Genomic DNA, 26,883 nt, shown 5'->3' on the forward strand with positions numbered 1-26,883 from the left:
ACCCGAGCGATGCATATAGAACTCCTTCCAACCATGAGCACAGACTCATTCCTTATGGCCTTCCGAAGATTCACATCGCGGAAAGGCAAACCGTCTATATTATTGTCTGATCACGGGACAAACTTCAAAGGCGGAGAAAGAGAGCTGAGAGAGAGCTTCCAAGCTATGGGCCCAGAACTTAAGACCCACCTCGCTCCATCCCAGATTGACTTCCAGTTTAATCCCCCGAACGCACCTCACTTCGGTGGAACTTGGGAACGAGAAGTACGTTCAATAAAGACAGCCCTGTACGCTGTGCTTGTGCCCAGACCGTGGCGGAAGAAGTCCTAATGACAGTCCTCACGGAGATCGAGGGAGTATTGAACTCAAAGCCCCTCGGTTACGTCTCAAGTGATGTAGCAGATGTCGACCCAGTCACCCCCAACACACTCTTGATGGAGCGGCTGGACCCCGCGCTACCACAGACAATGTACAGGCCTGAAGAAGCGAACGGCCGAAGAATGTGGAGGTACAGTCAAGTATTGGCTGACAAGTTTTGGAACAGCTTCCTACTCCACTATCTACCGTCTCTACAGACCCGCCAGAAATGGGTGAAAGAGAGAGACAATTTGACAGAAGGAACAGTCGTCATGATTATCGACCAGTCACTACCCCGAGCTATGTGGCCGGCTGGCCGCGTAAGCAAAGTGATCACCGGTGCCGACGGAAAGGTCCGAGCAGCCGAAGTGCTCGTCCAAGGGCGGATCTACACCCGACCCGTGGCGAGGCTAATAGAACTGCCAAGGCTCCCCGATACGACCATGACCCCATGACTTTGTGAACTGACCGACCCCTCACAACAGACATTGAGTAGTGGACAGTGCGGTTAATCTGTCTCTGCTTAGCTAATTAGGTGGGACTAATTAGGGGGCGGCTGTTACAAAGGATCAGATTAAACCGAATATATATATTTATTTATTGATATATATTGCATAGTATTTGTATATCGTTTGATATCCCTTGTATATTCCTTGTACATATACACGGAATACCCCTTTAGCCCAGACCATAATATTTCATTCTCCTATTGGACAGCGGTCCACCGGCGCCAGAGCCGCGCCTCCGGAGTCAGGTTCAAAGTCACCGTCAAGACATGTCTGTGCATGCCCGGCCTTGCCCAGGGATACGAGACAGAAATGTCGTTGGCACTAGTTTGTTCACCGTGCGTATAAATACGGCGCAGGTGAATACAGAAGCACTTAGTCTAAGAGTTACCCAATAAGTTGAAGCCTCACCCACGATACAACGTGCGGTGAAGTATGGCCTGTTTGGCCCCAGAATAGAGCATTGAGACCGCGTGCGAATTAATAACTGAATTGTCAGAGTTTGGCGCTATACCGTCGAGTGCGACATATTTCTATTAAGTCAATAATAGTCTATTTGTGTATAGTGTATCGTGCGGCTAAAGTTCTACAGTGACCAGCATCCCCAACGCTTCCTCGTATTAGCTAGAGTTCTTATCCAGGCTGGGCTGCTTTCATGGCGCTTTCACCCGAGGAGACCTAGACGAGAACCGTGTGGACATGTACACTGGATTAATCTACCCGACGACTACATAGCCCTTTGCGGCTGGAATATATTTGCTTTGGTCCTGTGATTTATGGAGCGGAGAATCGCCAACGCCTGCACGTGTTGGATTTACCCCGCTAGGAGCCAAGTCGAGTCGGCGCCTCAGAGAGCCTGAGGCCGGCTAGCTTTCTTCACTGTGGAGCTACAGTCTACGGAGAACAGCTGTATTCGTCTGTGGATCAAGAGGCTATTGCACCGTCTCCTGTACCTGGAGTCTCCTTAGTCATCGTTGACCAGACTCTCTACTACCGACAGATCTTCTACCCCTGCTGGCTTACAACCAGGGGGACCCTTCCAGTATCTCCCGCTATATTACTAGTGTACCATAGATATAATTCCCTAAGATTCAGGTTGTATAACTACCTCCTGCGTAACCAGAGAATGGACATTCATTGTTGATTTGCCTACGCACATTCCTTTGCCTTACAAGTGCATTCAAAGTATATCGAGAAGTATTATGTACCTTTTGCTGCAATAAATACTTAAAGACAACTTTGTGTAGAACCGGTTCATTGTGGGAAGTGTTCATCATATTTATATATCATGTACTGTATGGCCAGTAATTAAAGTACATAAAGCGGTAGTGGTTTAATGATACCATACTTATCAATACAGTCAGGGAATTGTACCCCTCAGTTACACTTGGTGTTATGGTAGACTCAGACCTAAGCTTTAAATCACAATCAACAAGTTGACAAAAACTTAATTCTTCCACCTTAGAAACATAGCTAAAGTACGGCCATTTATAAATCAAAAGGACGCTGAAAACCAGATCCATGCCTTTATCTCAAGCCAACTCGACTACTGTAATGCACTCCTTACCGGCCTCCCGATTAAATACGATGATAACTATTTTATTGCAATGCACTATTGCATTATTTTATTCTATTTTAGTAACTATTTTATTGCACTGCACTATTTTACTTTGTATCAGTGAATCATGGACGCCTGGCCATAAGAGCATTCGGAGCATCTCTGCTCTCCCACTATTGAACTTGGGGGAGCAAAGGTATAATCTTGCTCCACCACTTTTTGATTATATGAAAAATATGATATATCCCCCCCCAATATATAAATCTAACCATAACTACGTTATGGTTAACTGAGTTTTATAGTGAAAAGAGCAGCTTTATTGGTCAAGATTGAAGGCTCTATATTGCAGGAAATTGCACGTACACGTTCATTAAATAAAATAAAAATCTGTCGTGGAGGGGGTCGTGCCTAAAAAAAAAAAAAAAAAAAAAAAAAAAAAAATCCTACAATCCTAAATCCGCCCCTGATAACCCATATAACTCTGTATGATAGCATGTACAATAATGCTGTATACACCATATATATATTTATTCTTAATGTGTGTATATATATATCCACATCTGCCTGTACATACGACGTGCATATAACCCTTGTTACATATCTGTAGATACTATGTCTATATCCCTTGCCTCTTACTAGTTATGTACAATAATGCTGTATATACCATGGAGTGCACTTTACTGTAACATTTGCACTCTGGTTGGATGCCAAACCTCTTTTCGTTGTAAATGGTAAATGGCTGCTTTTTTATATAGCGCTTTTATCCAAAGCGCTTTACAATTTGTTCCTCACATTTTACCCATTCACTCACACATTCACTCACACATTCACACACCGACGGCGGAGGCAAACATGCAAGGTGCCAACCTTGTTGTGCTTTGTTGTGTGTCTTTTGAATTATTTCTTAATATTGTACATTTAAAAAAGAAAATCTGAGTCACATCTGCATTTTCCTTTAAAACTATAAGTAGTTAGACAAAGTAGCATTTGGGTGGAATAAACCTTTAAAACTAGGTAGTTGGAGAAAGTAGCATTTGGGTGGAATAAACCAAAAGTCCCAGAAGTGTGGCCAAAAAAGAAAAAGAAAAATTATAAAATCAATTCGCTAGGTGGCCTGTGGCAACAAACTAGGGTCCTAGAAATGTGGTCCTGAAACGACAGGGTCCTAGAAAAGCAGCGATAAAAAAAAGAAGAAATTTGGCCGTCCACTTCGCTAGATGGCACTGTCTATAAAAACTAGGGTCCTGAGACTGCGGCCCTGAGACTGCGTTCCTGAGACTGCGGTCCTGAGACTGCTGTCCTGAGACTGCGGTCCTGAGACTGCGGCCCTGAGACCTGAGACTGCGGCCCTGAGACTGCGGCCCTGAGACTGCAGCCCTGAGACTGCGGCCCTGAGACTGCGGTCCTGAGACTCCGGCCCTGAGACTGCGGCCCTGAGACTGCGGTCCTGAGACTGCGGCCCTGAGACTGCGGCCCTGAGACTTTAGTCTCCGGGGCTGCAGCTACTTACTATAGATATTTTTGTGTGAAGGGGGGGACTAGCAAAGTAAGCTTTTCATTGTAAGGTGTAACAGAATTCTGAACATATGGCAATGTGAGACTGGAGAGCAGGGTCTTACCTGTGCGTCAGAGTGGTAGAGGCAGAGCAGGGTGTAGGGCAGGATCTGCAGCACGCAGAAGGTGTAGCCCGTCAGAGCTGCCATCATGGTGACCGTCAGCGCGCTCTCCGACACGCTCATCACCGCCGTGGCCAGGGCTAGAAGGGCCACACTGCTGACGTACACGGCCCGGGCCCCCAGGAGCAGCACCCAGCGCTCCATGACCATGGAACACAACGCAGACACCGCGCACTGGAGGAAGAGCCCCAGGCTGGCCACGCGCACACCTGGAGAGGGAGGTACAGATTAAGATGGATACACCTGCTATATGAGGCTGCATACTGCACCTTATGTGTATACTGTATACTTACTTCATCAGAGCATGTATTTTGCTTTATTTTATTTTATTATCTATATAAGATTAGATATTAGATTATATATATATTGTAACTATATTTATTGTAAGGCAAATATAACTGAGACGGGCATACATACCCTCATCTTGCACCTTGACCTATTTACACTGCATACTTGCCCATATGCGCATGCTCAGAGTTAATTATATTGTTATATTGTTTACACTGCCTATTTCTATTTTTACTTCTCCACTGTACTATAATTTTATGACCTGTATCATGTCTTCTACTACCTGTACCTCCCCTCCCTCCCTCCCCCATGCTGCTATGACGCCTGAATTTCCCCAAGGGGATCAATAAAGGAATATCTTATCTTATCTTATAACCCATACAACTTTGCATGATAGCATTATGCTGCATATATACCATATATATATATATATATATATATATATATATATATATATATATATATTTATTCTTACAGTATATATATAACAACGCTGTACTATACATATGATTAGTCACTGAGATGTAAACTGTGAGGCTGCTCCTTGGACAAGCCATGATGGGACACTTTCTGAGTCATAATGCCATCATGGTTCCTGCCTGCCAGTGCTCCTTCCTCTCTCTGTTCTCTTCCCCCTTCTCCCGCTGTCATTATGGTCAACTAGGCGCAGCTGGTGGTCGTCAAGGCAGCTGATCTGAGGTCTGTGGGTTGAGTACATCATGGTATATAACCCCGCCCCAGACGTGGAGAAGCTGTCAGATCGTAAACTCTCATTACCAGTTAGTCATGCTATATTGCTCGTAGGGGTGTAACGATGCAACCTCACAACGATTCAATTCTATTACGATTATTCAGGCAACGATTCAATGCATCATGAAATCTCTTCATTTGACCACGATTCGATTAATTTTCAGTTAATTCCCCCAAAAATGTTGAATACACAAATGTGGCTGGGGGAACTGATTCACTCAGCATGAATGGACTATAGGTCAATAAAAACAATATTTTGATTAATTTCGATTATAATCGATTCTAACACATGAACAGTGAAGACCTGGAGGCGTGTAGCTTATTCCCAGCGGAAGAGTGCGTCGCGTGCTTCCGCGTTTTCTCTGATTGGCCATGACGCCCATGTGACCACGGCAGCGCGAGAGAGCTGCAGCGCGGAAATAGGCTGTCTATTGCCATTCTCTAAGACAAACTCTAACCTTAACCAGCTCCTTAACAGCGCCTAAACTTAACCCTTCTAACCTTAACCAACTCCGAAACAATGCCTAACCTTAACCTTAACCTTAACCATGCCTAACCTTAACCTTAACCATAACCAACTCCGAAAGAATATTGCCATTCTCTAAGACAAACTCTAACCTTAACCAGCTCCTTAACAGCGCCTAAACTTAACCCTTCTAACCTTAACCAACTCCGAAACAATGCATAACCTTAACCATAACCAACTCCGAAACAATGCTTAAAGTTAACATGCCTAAACTTAACCGGCGAAAGAATGCACGTTAAAAAAATAAATACAAAAAAATTGACCACCAACATTGTCACCAACGGACCGCAGGACCGCAGCGCTGCCAGTTGAGCTAATCGTCGAATGAAAAACATCAGGGATTACGGCTACATAATGCCGCAAGCTCTGCCACTCCGCTCTGCGGCTGCCGCGCTGCCGCGGGGCGTGTCGCAGCCAATCAGGGAAAACGCGGAAGCACTCGGCAGCACTCTTCCGCTGGGAATAAGCTATAGGCGACCTGGAGACACTGACCTGGCTCACAAGGAACTGCTCTGACTCACGCCCGGTTGACGACACCTGCCCCTGCTCTGACCCCGTCTGTCTGACTATCTTGCCTCTGTGCACACTCACTCTGGACATTCCGAGTATTACCCCCGTGTACCGACCCCTGCCTGGACACTGACCACTCTATTAAACACACCCATATTGGGTGTGCACCAGTTAATAATAATTATGCAGGACCTGTTTAGGGGTCTTTATTTGGCATGCAACGAACTGGACATGCAATTGGAGTGGCACACACACACCGGGATACACACACACACACATGCATTGTCTTTTTCTCAGTCGCCGATGCGATTGAGTCTCTGCGCCTAACCCATCCCGTTGTCCTTCCCCCCATGGGCAGCCGGGAGCAGATAGGGCGTCAACGTGAGCCGTGCCCCGGGGACCAATCCAAGTGCTCCTGTCCGTCTTCGTCAAGGACGCCACGGGGAGAACATGCAAACTCCACACAGAAAGGCCTGGGAGATACCCCACCTGGGTACCTGGCATCATGGAAACCTGGTCCCCAAGCGGGAATCGAACCCTGGACCTTCTTGCTGTGAGGCGACAGTGTTAACCAGTGTTAACCACTACACCACCGTGCCACCAGTTCTGTCTCTGTCTGCATATTGGGTTCAATACCACACCTCTGACACATACAATGTGTTGTTGAGTTTTCACACAAAAAAGGTATTATATCATAGTTATTAACCATCATTCAAACCATCATTTAAACAGCATTTAAATAGGTGTAGAGCTCACAACATCTTTTAAGGGCCCATCAGTGCCCCATTCATTGTCTTAGCAGCCCCAGATTTTACATCCAGCTGACGGTGAATGTTCCCTAATATTCAAGTTTCAAGTTTCTTTAATAGTTGTCATACAGAAGTACAGAATACTTTCATACAAAATGCTTCTTACTGTTACGCTCCAGAGACTGTGCTAGACAAGATAGTATCAAATAACATAGTATAGCATGTAATTTAGAAGAAGAAAATGAGGTCACAGTGTTCGGTATAGACATATGTACAATGTTCTGAGTTACCATATAATATACAATACTATGCAGTGTACTAATGTACAGTACTATATAGTGCAAAGCAGAAATGGGATGAGGTACAATTTAGGTACAATTTACAGTAAGGTGTACGAGTTGTAGTGCAATCCTTCATCAATAAATATAAAGTGTGGGGAGTGGGTGCTACAGTGTGTTTGTTTAAAGTGGGTGTGTGCTATAAAGTGTGTGGAGTGGGTGCTACAGTGTGTTTGTTTAAAGTGAGTGTGTGCATGTGGATGTGTGTGCTATGTGCGTTTGGTGGTTGTTGTCGTGTAGTGTTCATTGTTCGTTTAGCAGCCTGATGGCCTGGGGATAGAAGCTTCTTCTGAGTCTTTCTGTGCTCGCCTTGAGACTCCGTGTGTGTGGATATGTAGGCTCCGAGGTACTTAAAGCTGTTGACTCTCTCAACCGGTGCCCCGTCGATGCTGAGGGGGCTGTAGTCCTTGACCCCCGACCTCCTGAAGTCCACAATCATCTCCTTTGTTTTGCTGACGTTCAGGGAGAGGCTGTTTTCCTGGCACCATCCCGCCAGGACCTTGACCTCTTCCAGGTAGGCCCTCTCGTCGTTGGCAGAGATCAGGCCCACCACCACTGTGTCGTCAGCAAATTTGATGATTGTATTGCTACTCCGCTGAGCCACACAGTCGTGTGTGTACAGGGAGTAGAGGAGGGGACTCAGAACACAGCCCTGGGGGGCCCCTATGTTGAGGGTGATGGATGAGGAGGTGCAGTTGCCTGCTCTCACCACCTGGGGTCTGCCAGTCAGGAAGTCCAAGACCCACTGGCAGAGGTCATAGTTCAAGCCCAGGTCCCTGAGCTTGGCTATGAGTATGGAGGGGACTATGGTATTGAATGCCGAGCTGTAGTCGATGAATAGCATTCTCACATAGTTCCCCTGCCTCTTGTCCAGGTGTGATGCTGCTGTGTGCAGCACATGGGCTATGGCGTCCTCCGTGGACCTGTTGGGGCGGTATGCAAATTGCAGGGGGTCCATGTTGATGGGGAGGGAGGAGCAGATGTAGCCCTTTACTAGCTTCTCAAAGCACTTCATGGCTATGGAGGTGAGAGCTACAGGGCGGTAGTCGTTGAGGCAAGCAGGCTTGGATTTTTTGGGTACAGGGATAATAGTGGACTTCTTCAGGTAGGTGGGGATGACAGCCTGTTCTAAGGACAGGTTGAAGATGTCAGTGAATACTGGGGCCAGTTGGTCGGCACAGACTTTTAGGACGCGGCCGGGGATGCCGTCCGGACCTGCTGCCTTCCTGATATTCACTTTTTTAAAGGTCCGCCTCACCTCATGCTCTGTTACCCTGAACACTGCGCCTCCATCAGCAGCCAACCCCCCCCCCTCCTTGCCGTGGCTTGTGAGCTGGTGTTGTTATTACCAGCATCAAACCTCGCATAGAAGGTATTGAGGTCATTTGCTAAGGAGATGTCACTGTTCAGTTTGAGGGAGGCGCCTTTGTAGTCTGTCATCGTTTTGAGCCCCTGCCACATAGCTCTAGAGTCAGCTTGTTCAAACTGGAGTTCAATTTTATCCCTGTAGCGCCGTTTGGCCTCTGACACTGTCCTCCTTACGTTGTATCGCGCCACCTTGTGGTCATTCATGTTGCCTGCCACTAGGCCGTCGTTGTATGCTTTGGTGCGCTCTCTCAGAGCTTCACGGACGGATTTGTCTACCCAGGGTTTTTGATTTGGGTAAACTCTCATTTTGGTAGTGGGGATTGTTTCTTCCACCACAGTACAAACATAGTCCAGCACTGTCTCCGTGTAGACATTAATGTTATCTGTGTCGCGGAACACATTCCAGTCTGTGCAGTCAAACGCAGACTGGAGCGTCTCCTCTGACGTCAAATCCCATTTCTGCACCTCTCGCGAGACTACAGGAGTACTTTTGATTCTCTGTTTGTACATTGGTGAAAGAAAGATGGACGCGTGATCTGATTTACCAAAGCCACTATCAGAATTGACAGATGTCTTGTACTGCACATTGTGTATACTGTTTACTTTTACTCTTACTCATAGTATATATTCAGATTCAAATTCTGTATTGCCTTTATTGTAATGTATAATATAACCGGCGTACAGTCCCCCATCTGCACCTTTGTTTACAGTGTTTATTACAGAGTTCATTATATTGTTTACACTGTTTATCCCCCCCCCCATATTTTTATATTCAGATCAAATTTCATTGCCTATATTTATGTCTTTCTAGTTTCTACTATTACACTGCCCATACCAGTACCCCCCCCCCCCATGCTGTGATGACGCCCACATTTCCCCAAGGCGATCAATGAAGGAACATCTTATCTTATCTTAAATTCCTGAAACGGGCAGCATTCCGCTTTAACACTGATCTCACCCGGGCTAGCGCACTTCATCCCACGCACCACGCTGTCAACCATGGGCACCGGGCCTTTTCCACACTGGGGCCACGCCTGTGGGATAAGCTGCCAGGGGGATCCATCAAGGCCTCAGACTCCCTCGCTGCCTTCAAGGCCATTTATTTTACTCTGCCTTCCACATAGGCCCTGTTTATTCTTGAAAAACGCATGTGAACGCATTTAAAAGAAATAAAATAAAAAGGGCTAAATATGCCTCGATCGTTTTATAAATGTGTATACAGAAACAATTCCGTTTGATAATATTCATTCATTTCATTAATAACATTGTGATGACATTTCATTTTCTAATAAATATGCAGGATCAAGTTCCAACAACGTGTCCTTTTATTTTGATATTCATTATTCCCATGTTGAAATTATGCAATACATTAAGTGTGGGGTCGCCAAAAAATTTCCTAAATAAAATGGGGTCGCTGTATGAAACGTTTGAGAACCCCTGCTCTAGGGCCTGTATTATTTTACTGCTCCTATGTTTGTATGTTTGTATGTTTTTATGTTTTTAACTTTTAACCCTTTTGCTGTGAAGCACCTTGAAATCAAAGTGTGCTATATAAATGAAATGCATTATTATTAGGGCTGTCAGTTTATCGCGTTAATTAGATTAATTAATTACACAGCAAATTATCACTTTATGGAAATTAACTCAAAATGAATGACTTTTTTTTTATCTCATTCATTCCATAAGAACGTAGAATAAACATTTACAAACTTTTTTTTTAAATGGTCCATTTGCATGTTCTTGGTATCTGATTCTAGGGACATCTATGGATCTCAGGGAATGTATTCCCAGTGTCAGAAATACTGTGTCTGTTACTAGGCTTGAGTTGTAATGAACCAAATGAAAATATCAATAATTTTTTTTTTATCTTTGACTAACACCATGCTCAAATTGACCAGACCTGAAAAATCTAAGCAAATTAATAGATGGAAGATGATTAAACGGACGGTTTTGTAGATGCAGTACTGAATTCTGCCATCCGGACACATGCAATTTGAAATATGATTATAAAATATCAGGCCTAAAATGGTAATGCGATTAAAATGCGATTAATTAGATTAATTACAAATCCTGTAATTAATTAGATACATGTTTTTAATCGCCTGACAGCACTAATTATTATTATTATTATTATTATTATTATTATTATTATTATTATTATTATTATTATTATTATTATTATTATTATTATTATTATTATTATTATTATTATTATTATTATTATTATTATTATTATTATTATTATTATTATTATTATTATTATTATTATTATTATTATTATTATTATTATTATTATTATTATTATTATCCTACCTTCGTCATAGAGCCGCCTCTCCTCCGAGCCCGGCTCGGCGCTGGGAACCCCGCGGTACAGCCCCTCCCCCACGAAGTCGGCGTAGAAGAGCATGAAGCTCATCAGAGCCATCCAGGTGCACAGCTCGGCCACGAACAGCCTCTGTATGACCGCCGGCACGCGGGCGAACGCCCCGTACACCTGCGGCACCGCCCACGCGCTCACGGAGACACAGCGGCCGGCCGCCATGAGCAGACGCTGGGGCCGCGGCAGGAAGGAGTGCGCGCAGCACCTGCTCCTCCAGCTCTTCAGGGGGTTGACCACGACGACCGCCACCGCCTTCCTGGTCAGCCCCGCCCCCCCCGCCCCCGCCCGGCCCCCTCGCTCCTCCGGGATGTAGGCGGTGGTGAGGAGGCAGCCGAGGAAGATGAGGGTGAGCAGGGTGTAGACGAAGGCCTCCTGGCCGCCCAGGTACGCTGCCATGGGGGCCTGGCTCCAGTCCACCGCGGGGAGTAGGTACCTGTGGGACCAGGGTCCACCACGTTAGAGGAGATAATGACACACACGTAACCCACACACACACACACACACACACACACACACACACACACACACACACAGACACACACACACACACACACACACACACACACACACACACACACACACACACACACACACACACACACACACGCGCGCGCGCGCGCGTTGCCCTACCGTTGCAATATGGAGGGCATAGATTTTTTTACAGTATGAAGCACACTCTCTGGGGCTCATACAGAACCATGCATTTCACCGTAAAGTACGTGTATTGCCTCTCTAAGCAGGTTAGGCCCTGAACCACGAGGCCTCTCTCCTCCCATAGACTGCTCTCCTCCCATAGACTGTGCTCTCCTCCCATAGACTGTGCTCTCCTCCCATAGACTGTTCTCCACCAGACCGACACTCAAACACTCATCACTACAAGCTACACTACAGGAACAGCTGCAGCAGCGTTTAAGAGCTGAGCTCACAAACCAACATACGTTTAGATAGAAAGTCTAATGGCCAAGCTGTTCATCCTGCACTGCAGAATCTATTAGTAAGCCATTTCTGCTTTGACATTTGCAGCGGCATAAACACTCACAGTGGGAAACGATACATTATGAAATGATGAGAAGAGAGAGGGACAGAAGACAGAGAGACAGAGAGACAGAGAGACAGAGAGACAGAGGGGCAGAGAGACAGAGAGACAGAGAGACAGAGGGGCAGAGAGACAGAGAGACAGAGGGGCAGAGAGACAGAGAGACAGAGAGACAGACAGACAGACAGACAGAGGGACCTGAGACAGAGGGGCAGAGAGACAGAGAGACAGAGGGGCAGAGAGACAGAGAGACAGAGAGACAGAGGGACAGAGAGACAGAGAGACAGAGAGACAGAGAGACAGAGAGACAGAGGGACAGAGAGACAGAGGGACAGAGAGACAGAGATACAGAGAGACAGAGATACAGAGAGACAGAGAGACAGGAGACAGAGGGACAGAGAGACAGAGATACAGAGAGACAGAGATACAGAGAGACAGGAGACAGAGGGACAGAGAGACAGAGGGGCAGAGAGACAGGAGACAGAGGGACAGAGAGACAGGAGACAGAGAGACAGAGAGACGGGAGACAGAGATACAGAGATACAGAGATACAGAGAGACAGAGGGACAGAGAGACAGAGAGACAGAGGGACAGAGAGACAGGAGACAGAGAGACAGAGAGACAGAGAGACAGAGAGACAGAGGGGCAGAGAGACAGAGAGACAGAGAGACAGAGGGACAGAGAGACAGAGAGACGGGAGACAGAGATACAGAGAGACAGAGAGACAGAGAGACAGAGAGACAGAGGGACAGAGAGACAGAGAGACAGAGAGACAGAGGGGCAGAGAGACAGAGAGACGGGAGACAGAGATACAGAGAGACAGAGAGACAGAGAGACAGAGGGACAGAGAGACAGAGAGACAGAGAGACAGAGAGACAGGAGACAGAGAGACAGAGAGACAGAGAGACAGAGAGACAGAGAGACAGAGGGACAGAGAGACAGAGAGACAGAGGGACCTGAGACAGAGGGGCAGAGAGACAGAGAGACAGAGGGGCAGAGAGACAGAGAGACAGAGGGGCAGAGAGACAGGAGACAGAGGGGCAGAGAGACAGAAAGACAGAGTGGCAGAGAGACAGAGAGACAGAGGGGCAGAGGGGCAGAGAGACAGGAGACAGAGGGGCAGAGAGACAGGAGACAGAGGGGCAGAGAGACAGAGAGACAGAGGGGCAGAGAGACAGAGAGACAGAGGGGCAGAGAGACAGAGAGACAGAGGGACAGAGAGACAGAGATACAGGAGACAGAGGGACAGAGAGACAGAGGGACAGAGAGACAGAAAGACAGAGGGACAGAGAGACAGAGAGACAGAGATACAGAGAGACAGGAGACAGAGATACAGAGAGACAGGAGACAGAGGGACAGAGAGACAGAGCGACAGAGAGACAGAGAGACAGAGGGACAGAGAGACAGAGGGACAGAGAGACAGAAAGACAGAGGGACAGAGAGACAGAGAGACAGAGATACAGAGAGACAGGAGACAGAGGGACAGAGAGACAGAGATACAGGAGACAGAGGGACAGAGAGACAGAGCGACAGAGAGACAGAGAGACAGAGAGACAGAGAGAGAGAGGGACAGAGGACGTGATAACAAGACACTGAAGCGGTGTGCGGGATAAAGAGAGAGAGAGAGAGACAGGGATACAGAAAGAGAGGGAGACAGAAAGAGAGAGGGAGACAGAAAGAGAGACCGCAAGATACAAAGGGATACAAGAGAGAGAGAGAGAGAGAGAGAGAGAGAGAGAGAGAGAGAGAGAGAGAGAGAGAGAGAGAGAGAGAGAGAGAGAGAGAGAGAGACATCAACACCAGACTCATAGACTTCCTTACGGAACACAGTGTCCTAAGTAAGAGCCAAATTTGATTCTTACCAAATTATCGTACCACTGACCATATATACACTCTTAAAACCCTAATTGACATTCACGTGAAACAGAACAAAAACAAAATATATTCCTGCTTTGTCGATTTTGAAAAAGCTTTTGATTCAATTTGGCACAAAGGTCTCTTCTTCAAGATTCTAGAAAGTGGTGTTGGAGGAAATACATATGACTTGATCAAATCCATGTAAAAAACAGGTGTGCTGTTCGAATTGGCAATAAAAGAACACATTTCTTCACCCAGGGTCGCGGAGTCCGCCAGGGGTGCAATTTAAGCCCAACATTGTTTCATATATATAATAAATGTTATTAGAACTTTCTACTGCACCCGGTCTGACTCTGCACGATACCAATGTAAAATTACTGATGTATGCAGATGATCTGGTTCTGCTGTCAGCCACTAAAGAGGGTCTACAACAGAACCTAGACATCCTCCACCAGTTCTGCCAGACATGGCCTCTGAACGTAAACATGAAGAAGACTAAAGTCATGGTCTTTCAAAGGAGACACAAGTCTCAGAGTTCACACAATACATTTAAATTAGGCACACACATATTAGAAAACACAAAAAGCTACCCATATTTGGGATTGAAAATAAATCATAATGGTAACTTCAACATGGCTGTGAATGAACTGAAGGAGAAGGGAAGAAGGGCTTTTTATGCCATCAAAAGGAAAATTCCAATTGACATCCCAATTAGGACCTGGCTCAAAATTCTAAATTCTGTAATAAATCCAATAATATTATATGGCAGTGAAGTGTGGGGTCCATTAACTAACCAAGACTTCCCAAAATGGGAAAAACACCCATTAGAAGTACTGCATGCAGAATTGTGCAAAAACCTACTTAGGGTCCACAGACACACTGCCAATAATGCATGCAGGGCAGAACTTGGCCAATACCCCCTAATCATTCAAATTCAAAAGCGAGCCATCAAATTTTATACACACCTCCAATCAAGTGACCCTCTCTCCTACCACTACAAAGCCCTTCAGAGCCAAGAGATGAACCCAGATAAGAGTCCCCTCTGCCAGCTAGTCAGAAATCTGTGCCCACAAACGCTTCAGGACAGACACCAAGAAATCTGGCCCAACCAAATAATCTCAAAACAAAAAGAAAATTATATAGAATATTGGAACAAATCAACCAAATCTCAAAGTAAATTAGAATTATATTTGACCCTAAACAGAGAGTACACGGTGGCAGAATACCTGACCACTGTGAATGAGATAAAATTAAGAAAAACATTGACACGGTACAGACTGAGTGGACACAGTCTAGCCATAGAAACAGGCCGTCACAGGCAGAACTGGCTGCCCAGAGAGGCCAGGCTGTGTTCACTTTGTCATCAGGGGGATGTTGAGACAGAACCTCACTTCCTCACAAGGATCTAAGAGAAGTCTTCTTTGATCAAATAAATAAAATGTATCCACAGTTTATCCATCTCCCTGATCACCAAAAGCTGCTATATATGTGTGGGGAGAAAAGTCAGTGTACAGCATTAGCTGCAAAATATGTAGATGGTTGTCACACAATAAGAGAACAAGCTCTGTAAATGTATCCACACTTGAAAAATGACTACCCGATTGAGTGACTATTTTGTAAATTAATATGTTTCTTGTTGATTTGTCTTTACTGTTATTACTAATATTATGATATTTTATTGCTTAATATATATGTTATTGTTTGTATGTTGAACTTGCTTTGGCAATAAGTATGTTAATATTTCATGCCAATAAAGCCTATTTGAATTGAATTGAATTGAGAGAGAGAGATGATGTGATGTTCTATCACTGGCATATTCTGCTTTGGCCCAGTTCATTATTTTCACTCTCTCTCGGTGCCCGGTGGCAGGTCCTGAGTCAGTGTTCAGCATCCCAGCTCTTGTTTACTTACTGCCTGGCTCAGACATCCTGCTTGTTTTATGCATATTACCAACCTGGTCATAATTCATCTGCTACATGGCCGTTATCATCTATATCCACACACCCATATCAAATATTTGCTTCCTTTCTCATGATCAACCATATTTCCAGTATCACCTCATCACCGGCTTATCTAAACAAGATTTAGCTCCTTCTTCAGTCAGAGAGAGAGGGAGGGATACAGAAAGAGAGAGATAGAGAGGGGGAGAGAGAGACAGAGACAGAGGCAGGAAGAGAGAGAGAGAGAGAGAGAGAGAGAGAGAGAGAGAGAGAGAGAGAGAGAGAGAGAGAGAGAGAGAGAGAGAGAGAGAGAGAGAGAGAGAGGGAGATAGAGGGAGAGAGGGAGAGAGAGAGATGGAGGGAGGGAGACAGAAAGAGAGAGATAGAGAGACAGGGAGACGGAAAGAGAGACGGGGAGACAGAAAGAGAGACAGGGAGACAGAAAGAGAGAGATAGAGAGAGAGAGAGAGAGAGAGAGAGAGAGAGAGAGAGAGAGAGAGAGAGAAAGAGAGAGAGAAAGAGGGGGAGAGAGAAAGAGAGAGATAGGGAGGAGAGACAGGAAGACAGAAAGAGAGAGATAGAGAGACAGGGAGACAGAAAGACAGAGACAGGGAGACAGAAAGAGAGAGAGAGAGAGAAAGAGAGAGAGAAAGAGAGAGAGTATAGTATTATTTACCCCATGCATCCTCCCAGGCTGATCATCAGGGAGAAGACAGAGAAGGCTCTCCAGCTCTCCCTCTCCCCGGGGAACAGGTCTGACAGCAAGGTCTCCAGGGACGTGAAGCAGGCCTGCAGAGAGTCCACACAGGGGTGTGGTTAAAGGGAGGGGCTCAAATCATACCCAAATCAAATCAAATCAAATCAAATGTATTTGTATAGCCCAAAATCACATGGAATTGCCCCATGGGCTTTACAAGTCAAGAAGAAACATCACAATAGATCCAGAACAAAAAACACCATAAAGTCCACATACTGTATGCAACTTCCCTGGTCCCTGGAAATATCAACTGATATTTCGCTGCTGTCAGAAGAAAACCCTCATATCTCTTGGTTACATGGCTCTCTTAACCCTTTCACTGCCACACGACAGAAGGTTAACCCTTTACTATCACACAACCGACGGTCTTCAGTCTAGAGCTGCTCCACAACTGCAGATTCGATCCCCGGGGGTGTATTCCAGCTGTGAACTGGTGACTGAAGGGTGGCTGATATTAAATGTATGGTGCCCACCATCCTGCCTAAGTGCCCTTGAGCAAGGCACTGAACTGTAAAACTGCTCCAGGGGCGCTGCACTGCATGAAATGCATGTGTGGAGAACTGTGTATATATTACTAGGAGGGATAGGCGAAAAGACACATTTCAATTGCCTTGTGTACATTGACAATAAAATAATCTTCTTCTTCTTCACTGACAATGGCAAATGATAAATGGCTGCTTTTTTATATAGCGCTTTTATCCAAAGCGCTTTACAATTTGTTACTCACATTTTACCCATTCACTCACACATTCACACACACCGACGGCGGAAGCAACCATGCAAGGTGCCAACCTGCTCATCGGGAGCAATTAGGGGTTAAGTGTCTTGCTCAACAAGACAAGAACAAGCTGCCCGGGAGGAGCGGGAATCGAACCGGGAACCTCCGGATTGCCAGACGACTGCTCTACCTCCTGAGCCACTGTCGCCCCAATGAATGGATTATTATTCTTATTATTAAAAAATATATATTTATACCCAAATTAGCTTTAGTCTACATTCCCTATGGATGCTCTCAATGTCACATTTACTATCTTTCCCATGGGAGCATAGAAGGACAATGCCTGAAATAGTTTTTGAAACAATGTATGCACCGTAACCCATCTTTGAAATGTATTTTAAACATAAAATATCACTGTTTAAAAAATTCCTTTCACACATAATATTGGTGGCCGCCTTCTTCTGTGGTTTTCTGGGAAAGCTTGCAGAACGCTCAGTGCTGCCACCACTGGTCGCCAATAAAACACATTACTATAACTGTTAACCTGTCGCGTCTAGTTTTTTACCAACGGATTTCCAGTTCCGCGTTCGCGTTCTGCGATCTGATTGGCCACTGATGTTTCTGGTGCGATCTGATTGGCCACTGACGTTTCTGGTCATGTGACATGTGCGCCCAATCACGTGACACGCCCATTTCCGCCTCTAACAGCCTGCAAACTACCTAACGCCTAGTTTATCACTGGTTAAGCTTAGGCGACTCTTTCCTAGTTGGTTAAGGTTAGAGTTTGGAATCAGGGCTGGTGTTCTATCGCCCTGCTCTAAGACAAACTCTAACCTTAACCAACTTCGAAAGAGTGCCTAAGCTTAACCGGTGATAGAAACAGGCGTCACACAATTGGCGCGACCAGAAACGTCAGTGGCCAATCAGATCGCAGAACACGAACGCGGAACTGGAAATCAGATCGCAGAACACGAACGCGGAACTGGAAATCCGTTGGTAAAAGTAATCAGGCTAACCTGTCAGGTCGAGGTGCTGATCTTATTGCCGACCAGTGGTGGCAGCACTGAGCACATTACTATCACTGTTAACCTGTCAGGTCGAGGTGCTGATCTTATTGGTGACCAGTGGTGGCAGCACTGAGCACATTACTATCACTGTTAACCTGTCAGGTCGAGGTGCTGATCTTATTGGTGACCAGTGGTGGCAGCACCGAGCGTTTGTCAACTGGAGGACTTGAAAGGAGACTTCGGAGAGAAAAGGCTAATTTTATACTGTATTTCAACAGCAGCTTGTGTTTTCACCACCACCGGTCGAGACTCTTTGAGCTTCTTGTTGATATTTTACAGAATATTTAATATATTTAATTGACAGAATCTACATAATCTGCTGCTACTCTACCTGTCCACAGAACTCCAGCAGACACACAGCCCCTGCCAGCAGTGCTGCCTCCAGCCAGCGGGGGCGCTGCGGAGAGAGGAAGGCAGCCACTTGTGCGGCCTGGGGCATGACCTGCAGCCCCAGGAGGAAGCCCAGGCACAGGGACCAGATGAACGGGCGTCGCCGGCCGAAACGACCGCGCCAAGCATCACTGGCTGAGCCGATCACAGGCACGAAAATCAACCCCAGCACCGGACCCACCGCTGGTAGAGAGACAGAGAGAGAGAGAGAGAGAGAGAGAGAGAGAGAGAGAGAGAGAGAGAGAGAGAGAGAGAGAGAGAGAGAGAGAGAAAGAGAACGAGAGATTGCATTATTTTCCCAGCACCATAAACTGTAGCATTGAGGACTTCCGGTTTAGCTGCAATATGTAGCGCACGCATTTGGCAATAGCTCCGCTCCCATCAACGTTAATTTCGTTTAAAAACCTTATTTGGATAATACCAAAAGAGATTAGACCACATCGTATGTATTGATAAGACCTTCTACTAACTATATCAAAAGACAACATGGTTAAGGATAAGGGAAGGACGGGAAAGAAACAAGAAACGGCAACTTCAGCGGCGCAGAGTGAAACACGATCAAGAAGAAACGTTCAAGGCGACGCGGATACAGATCCGTTGGCGACAAGCCCCGACGTGGAGAATAAAGAGGAAAATACACCGGGACCATCGACTATTGTCCCCGACAGAGAGACAATAGTTGTCAACATAACAGGAGCGACAGGAACAATCAATTATCAAAACTCGTATCTTGGAATATACCAGTACACCCCTCTGTATTGCTTTTAAATGATGTTTTTGAGTTTGCAGTAAATCCACAGCTAAAGAGATTGGTCTTATCGGGTATCACAGTAGCTAAAAAACTGATCGCATCACGCTGGTTTCAACCGGAAAAAATTTGCCGGAAAGTTTGGTCTCTTACATATCTCGATGTGATATATCAAGAAATATCTACAGCAAGAATTCTGGGTCTCAACTAATCCAAAATGTCAATGTGGGTAGAAGTGGTGGAGAGAATAAAAGCTAGCTTATAATGGTAGTGTCTGGTTAGGAGTGAGGGATAATGGAGGTACTATCCAAGGAGGGGTCCGGGAGGGGGGGTTCGAGCTGGAGCATATGTGTGTAGGGTTTTAGAAAATAGGTATTAGGGGTATGTCCTATATAAACATTTATATAATTGTTCATTTCGCTGGATATACACTGTATACGGTTAAAATGTTATTATAGAATTTTTTTTTGTCTTGTTTCTGTACTTGCATGTAATTTTAACCACCTTGACTGTTAGTTTCATTATGCATTATGTGTTGAGTACTGACTTTTAATAATTTTTGTTTTGCAATAATAAAAAAAATATAAAAAAAAAAAAAACTGTAGCATTGTACAAATGAATGAGGGTTGGGTGATAATTCAATATTATCGTTTATTGTATCGTATCGGGATTATATCAGGACGATATTGTGATATCGTTGCACACACTTCTAAACGTCATCTAAACGAATGATAATAATCACATGTTAACTCAAATGTCCCTCAAAATGAGATATTCAATATTTGATGTATATTTGAAAATAACAGTTTTGGTTATTATTACATTATCATGCAGTTTAATGCCATGAACAGCAATTGGATACTTTTTTATACTTATATCTGCAGAATGCTCTCACACATTACATAACATTACAAGTAACATTACTGCTACTTTCAGTAGTCACCAGTACATTTTTTTTTTAGATTTGTCACATGCACATGGGATATTTATGTACATACTGTAAATATTTATGTACATGTACTGTATATTATTTCATTTTATTGTATTTACAATATTGAAATTGACATTCCTAATATTTAAGCAGTTGATTGCTATTGCACAAGTCAGTTTCACTAATGACATGAATGACGTGAGTTTTCAGTGAGGATATTGCCTCCACTTTTTCTATTTATATGAGGATATTGCCATTTTTGTGGCTGATATCCTTCCTATATACTACCCTCTTTGGCTAAACATTACGTGAGCAAAGTAAACACAAAATGGACATCGCAAAGGTTATATGAGGTATTATAGGCATTATTATAAAGTTTACATATAAAATGCATCTCTTGTATCAGGCATGTTCCCAGCTGCATTAAAAAAAAACGTACTAAGGAAGCCCAACCTAGACAGTAATGCACTGACCAGCTATAGGCCGATATCCAACCTTCCATTCATAAGCAAGATACTTGAAACAATTGTCTCAGTCCAAATTAACTCTTTTCTCAAATAAATAACAACATCCTGAAGGAAGTTCAAAACATGCCACAGCACTGAAACTGTCTTACTAAAATAATAAGTGACCTCACTCAATTCTAAGACCTCTTAGACCTTGATAGGATTGACCATGATATCCTAATGAATCATCTGGAAATGATAGTAGGTCTTTCTGGTTCAGAACATATATGGAGAAAGTGTTACGTTACTCCATTAAGAATAACAGATTTCCGAACTCTCTGTATGAAGCAAAATATGTATCTTACTGAAGAAGGGCAAGGAGGAAACAGAGCCTGAGAGCTACCGGCCCATCGCCCTCCTTAATTTTGATCAAAAATCGATCACAAAAGTATTAGCCAATAGATTAGATAGATATTCCATCAATCATACACCCTGACCAAACAAGGTTTATTCCAGGCAGATTTTCATTTTGTAATGTGCGTCGGCTCCTGAACAATGTTTATACCAACCACGAGGACAACTCCAGAGCGGCCATTTTGTCCTTAGATGCAGCCAAAGCGTTTGATCAAATAGAGTGGCCCTACATGCTCGAGGCACTTAAAAGATTTGGATTTGGAGACTCTTTTATTGCATGGGTCAAAATACTGTATCTCTGCCCGACATCCTCCATCCTCACTAATAATGATAAATCTGGACCTTTTGACTTGCAACGTGGGGTCAGACAGGGCGATCCGCTTTCTCCCTTACTATTCGACGTTGCTCTGGAGCCCCTCGCGATAGGAATCAGGAGCCATCCCAATATTAGAGGCATTAAGATAGGGGACATGGAAAGCCGGGTGAGCCTTTACGCCAGGGGTGTCAAACTTATTTTCACAGAGGGCCACATCAGCATTATGGTTGCCCTCAAAGGGCCAAAGACCGTATAAATGTTCTGTGCCGTTAGAGGCTCTGCTTGGCATCAGACTGCACTGCACTATCTCGCGTACGTGCACGCGTACTGAATAAATTCCACAAATGTACCTCTAATACCAGTATTAGTCTGACCACACCCCTCATCAGCTTACCTTCATAAGCAGGTGTGTGGTCACCTGCTCTCCTCCTTCTCGCTTTCACCACAAGGAATAAGTGCCTCGGTAGATCCCCACACTTGACACCATGATGGAAGAAATTGGATTAGGAACAGCTTTGGGAAACAAGGATACGTTGACATCATATCTTTATTTTCTCTCTCACTATTTTTCGAGAAAATACGGCGATATTGTCTTCGTACTGGAGTGTCTAGAAGATGATGATCATTCTAAAAACCCTCCACCGGTTTTTCGTATTGGGAGCACGCCGCTGCATGCTTCTCAACTGCAGTTCCTTGCTGTGTTTGTTGGGGTGAAACCTGTCAGGCCACAGCTGAACTGTCGGACATGCCGCTGTTGTGAGAAGCGGTGCGTTCCAGGTTGGGTGAGTAGTGTTTGCTGGCAGGCTCCACTTGTCTGTTAGTGCTATGGGGGCTACTTGACAATGTTTATGGAAACCGGCCCCAGGCTAGGGTCCTTTGTTCAGCCACCTAGGCGACAGGAGACCTTGGTCTGAAGACCATTATAGTTTTAACTAGTGGGCCGCGACCATTGACACTGGTGATCCCTGTGTGTTTTGGACGAGTGGATTCTCTCTGTCACCGTGTTAAGGCCCCATCTTTCATATCCAAATGAGAGTATTCCTTCACGAGGGGATATGTGCATGAATGTGCGGTAGCGGCAGATTCATGTTCAAAGTCAGCTACACAGGCCAGTTGGTATTGTGCTGATTCCGTCGGGTGTGGTAAAATCACCGTTGTGAAGCGGTGTTGACATCTTGTTTTCTCTTTTCTCTTAAAAAGTGAGGAGAGGTTCAGAACGGCGGCCTGTCTGGGTGAGTGTTATGTCATTGTTTACATGTTCATAGCTTGCGGTTAGCCAGTCAGCTGTTAACTGCTGCGTTAGCCTGCTGGATCGCTGCATGGCCTGCTTAGGTTGGGCCTACTATTAGCCAGTCAGCTGTTAGCTGCGGGGCTAGCATGTCGTGGTCGCTAGGTAACGTTAGCTTGCTGCTATAGGCCATGGCCTGGCGCGGGGTAGCTTAGCTTCTCGCGCGCCGCCGTGAGCTCGCTTCTGATCGCGTGCGTCGTTAGCTCGGCGTCTCGCGAGCAGAAGCAGTAGCACCCGAACGGTTGGAGCGGCCGTTAGCTTGATGCTATTCTGTTGAACGTGCTTTGATTTTAACATGTTTTACACTCTTGACCACGACGTCATCCTTGACAGGGGATGTTTCGTCGACCCTGCCCTGAGCCAGGACGGCAAGGTTGCATCAACAGGGGACTGTAGTGTGGGTTGGGGCGGTGACGCTGCCCAGTTCGGACAACACAGGAGCGGCTGTGTTCCTACGGTGTCTGTGACTGCACTTCGCTGATCTGCGTTCCGGGTAGGAACGGGGTTGACCAGACCTCATAACACGTCTTCTGGTTTTACTTTGCTAAATGTATTGTGAATAACGGTGTTTTTCCCAAAACGTGTGTTGCTACAATGCATTTAGGATACGTTGCGGGTTATGTGTGAGCTGTTTTTGTCACTGGCAGTTAGCTTCTCCGTGCAAATCGGGATGTAATGATCTGGTTGTTGTGTGAGAAACATCATGGTGTTTATATGTACCGTGTACTCACAACTAAGGTAACTAACCTATGAAGCTATGCTTGGTGACAAGTGAGTAAAAGAATGTTCTTTCTCAGACTGTGATGACAATGAACAGTGTGTTCACATATTAACAGGTTTTCCTGTTTTAACTGGCCGTATTGAGGGTAAAATAGGAGGATTGTGTTTTCCCCCCCGGTTCCCTGGGGACTTTTTCATCCTCCTATCAGACATGTTTGTGCACTATTTGTGTCTTTTGTGTGGTAGGGATGCGATGTAACTCTTAGCTTGATTGCTGAGGTTGTGCTAAATCTGCTGGAGAGACTTATTTTCCTAAAAAAAGAAAATGGTTTGGTTGCTGTCATGTGTGCTTAGCAAGGCCTGTGGCCGATACTAATCGAGAATGATGTATTCTCTCATTGTGAAAAAAACGGCGTTCCTCTGTTGAGTGTTTTTTGCCATTTTTTGTAGGTGATGATGGGTTGTGTGTGTCATGTGACCTACAACTGGGTTGGACTGGCCACAGAAGCACATGTGTATGTTGGACCGGGGCTCTTAGAGCCCTCTCTATTCTGTGTTTTTCCTTAGTAAAAATCAGATAGCAGGTTAGCTCATGCGCTGTGTGGAGCTGTAAAACGCTTCATAGAGTTGACTATGACTGTGTCATATTCTCTTTTTGTCATTACATCGTATCATGGGTGTGGGGTCGTAAAGGGGTGAACTGGTAACCTTTCCTCTCCCCATTGTTTCTGTCGGTCAGGGGTACACCCCCTGTCCTTCAAGGTTCCCGTCACGTGGCGGTTCGGCACGTTACGGGGGGGGGGGGGGGGGGGGGGGAGGGAGTTCCTGGTCCCACGGCCTGGTATATTGGGCGTGTGCACCGCAGGAATTCCCCCACCATAGAGTACGTCACCGTGCGCGTCTCTGTTGGTAGGACTTCCGTGTGCTGTTCAGGTCCATGTGATGGATCTGTTTTCAGGGGGGGTGGTCAGGGCTCCTCCTCACCAAGCGCCTATTCAGGCCTTCTGTGAGTTCGGACTCCTTCTTCCATGTGAGGAAGCCTCCATCAGAGTACAGAGCCTTCCTCCTCAGATTGTCAAAGTGAGTGGACCCTCTAGAAGGGTCCTTTTCTATTGTGTGTGTATTCGATTCAATTCGTTTATTGAGTGTGTATGGGTTCAGTGCCTCTTCCCCGGAGAGCCCTAAAACCAGTTTTTTACATGGCTCAAGGTGCAATATATTCTTTTCAATCTGTACAGCTCGCGTGGGAAGTCTCTCTGGGGATCCCCGTCTCCTTCCTATGGGAGGGTGGTGGGATGTAAAAATGTGAACATTTTTTACCCCGGCTGTGTAGACTGGGATACATACTGTTGATGCTTCCTTCTTTTCTATTCCAGAAGTGTTGGAGTTAGGGAGTGTCACACCCCTCTTGTCGTTCCCCTGGGCGCCTTGGGGATTCAATGACAGGTCTAAATAGCCTGTTCATTGATGGGGGTGTGTCCCGACGCACGTATAGTGCTAGCTCGCTGTAAACAGGCGATTGACTGGCACGCCTTGGTTGCTTGTGGTTGAAACAGCGTTTTTATAAAGCAACTGAGATGGGGGTTTTTCCTCTTCCGACGACCACATCCCATGACCTGGGTGGGTTGTCGACGGATTCTCGTTCATGTCTGGGGGATGATGACGGAATGGATCTGAACATATGTGGAGGGGTCTCACGCCCTTGGGGTGGGCCACCAGGCGCGGTTCGCCCGAACGTCTGGGTGGCGCCTTCTTTTCATGTTAAGATCGACACGCATATCTGCCCTTCTCCTGGAGTAGGCATGTCGGCGTGGTTAGGGCACGGGACTGGTTCTGGTCACGCTGGTCCAGGTCAGTTGAACCCGTTGTCCGCCGGGGATGCAGATCTGCTGTTCTGGTACCCTGAGGGACTTGGGCTTTTTTCAGGGGGAAAAATGCCAGGTCGGTCTGGGTGTCACAGGGTTAAGCGCTATGGAGACCCTGGTTGGGTATGTTTTTACTCAGCACTGTCGTAATGGCTTACAGCCATGCCATTCTGTACACGCTCGATCTCGGCGGATCTCGGCCGCTACACAGGTTGGTCCTGGTTAGTACTTGGTTGGGAGACCGCCTGGGAATACCAAGTACGGTGTGCTTAGGGGCTGGTTCTCTATTATTTTTCGCTCCTCTCTCACGCATGGCGAAGAGGGGCCTGTGGGGGTGGTTTTTTGACCTCCTCTGGTGACCCTGTGCTTCCCGTACCGCCAGGCCCGGTCCGAAGTGATGTTTGCGACCCGTAGGCCTGGGTTAACCCTTTTTTGAAAACTGAAACACTTGTACTGCGGTATAGCCGGTGTATACCCGCAGGTGTGTTTTGGAGTTTTTTCTTGAGGGGTTATAGGAACAACCACCGCATTGGGTAACACCGAGGTGGTTGATTCCCTGGTGTGTTGGAGCAGTGTCAACTCCCGGGTTCACCGGTTGAGGGTGCCCCTGCACGTTCATGACGTCTGCCAATCGTGTCAGCCTTCTCTGCCTCGACCCCTCTGGGTGGGGGTTTTTAAATGGAGGCTTGGTCATGCAACAACGCCAGCATACGCCCCTTCCGCCGGGGCAGCTGTGTTCAGCTGTCCCCTCTGGCGCCTGTCTCGTCCGCAGTCTCCAGGCTAGGGTTAACAGCCTGTTGCCTGGTTTTTCCCCGGTGCGCTGCCTGCTTCCGTTGGTTAACCTTTTTTGTGTGCTTACGGCCATGCTGACTGCCTGTTCTGCAGGGTCAGTGTGCCAGGCGGTGTACTATTGGGGGGACGGGGCCCGCTCGGCTTACGGCCATACCGACCTGAACACGCCCGATCTCGTCCGATCTCGGTAGCTAAGCAGGTTCTGGCCTGGTTAGTACTTGGTTGGGATACCGCCTGGGATTACCAGGTGCAGTAACTGGGGGGCCTTTGTCCGAATACGCTGGCGATGTGGGGGGCGGGGCACTACGTGCCCACCTGGTGGGGTCTTGATGCTGGCATCATGGACTTCTCCGGGCCCCCATTCCAGGGAGTCCAGTCCTTTTGGTGGGTCTGGGTCTTCCTTCGCGCTCCGCTGCTACGGCCTTGCCACAGGGTTGGGTTTGCCCTTGACCCCGTGATTCTGGGGGCGGTAACGAGGTTGTTCCTCCGTTCGTTCCCGGGTGGCATGCGGGTTGTGCGTGTGTGTAGTCGTGGGGTCAAGCCATGGTCTGCTCACCCTGTGCGTTGAGTTGCTTGAGTGCCTCTTCGCACG

At 46.2% G+C, this 26,883-nt stretch overlaps 1 protein-coding gene across 1 annotated transcript in view; it reads right to left on the bottom strand.

Moving 5' to 3' along the window:
* slc45a3 (solute carrier family 45 member 3) overlaps positions 1-26,883 on the bottom strand; it is a 55,977-nt gene that overhangs the window by 12,757 nt on the left and 16,337 nt on the right. Inside the window, exons 2-5 of the mRNA XM_084315584.1 lie at positions 18,713-18,954; positions 16,516-16,628; positions 10,940-11,439; positions 4,041-4,306 (exon numbers count right to left, since the gene is read on the bottom strand). Coding sequence (XP_084171710.1) covers positions 4,041-4,306; positions 10,940-11,439; positions 16,516-16,628; positions 18,713-18,954 — 1,121 coding nt within the window. The remainder of the gene's footprint in view (positions 1-4,040; positions 4,307-10,939; positions 11,440-16,515; positions 16,629-18,712; positions 18,955-26,883) is intronic.

This window comes from Notolepis coatsorum, assembly GCF_963971535.1.
Source record: "Notolepis coatsorum genome assembly, chromosome: 6".
Lineage (NCBI taxonomy): Eukaryota > Metazoa > Chordata > Actinopteri > Aulopiformes > Paralepididae > Notolepis > Notolepis coatsorum.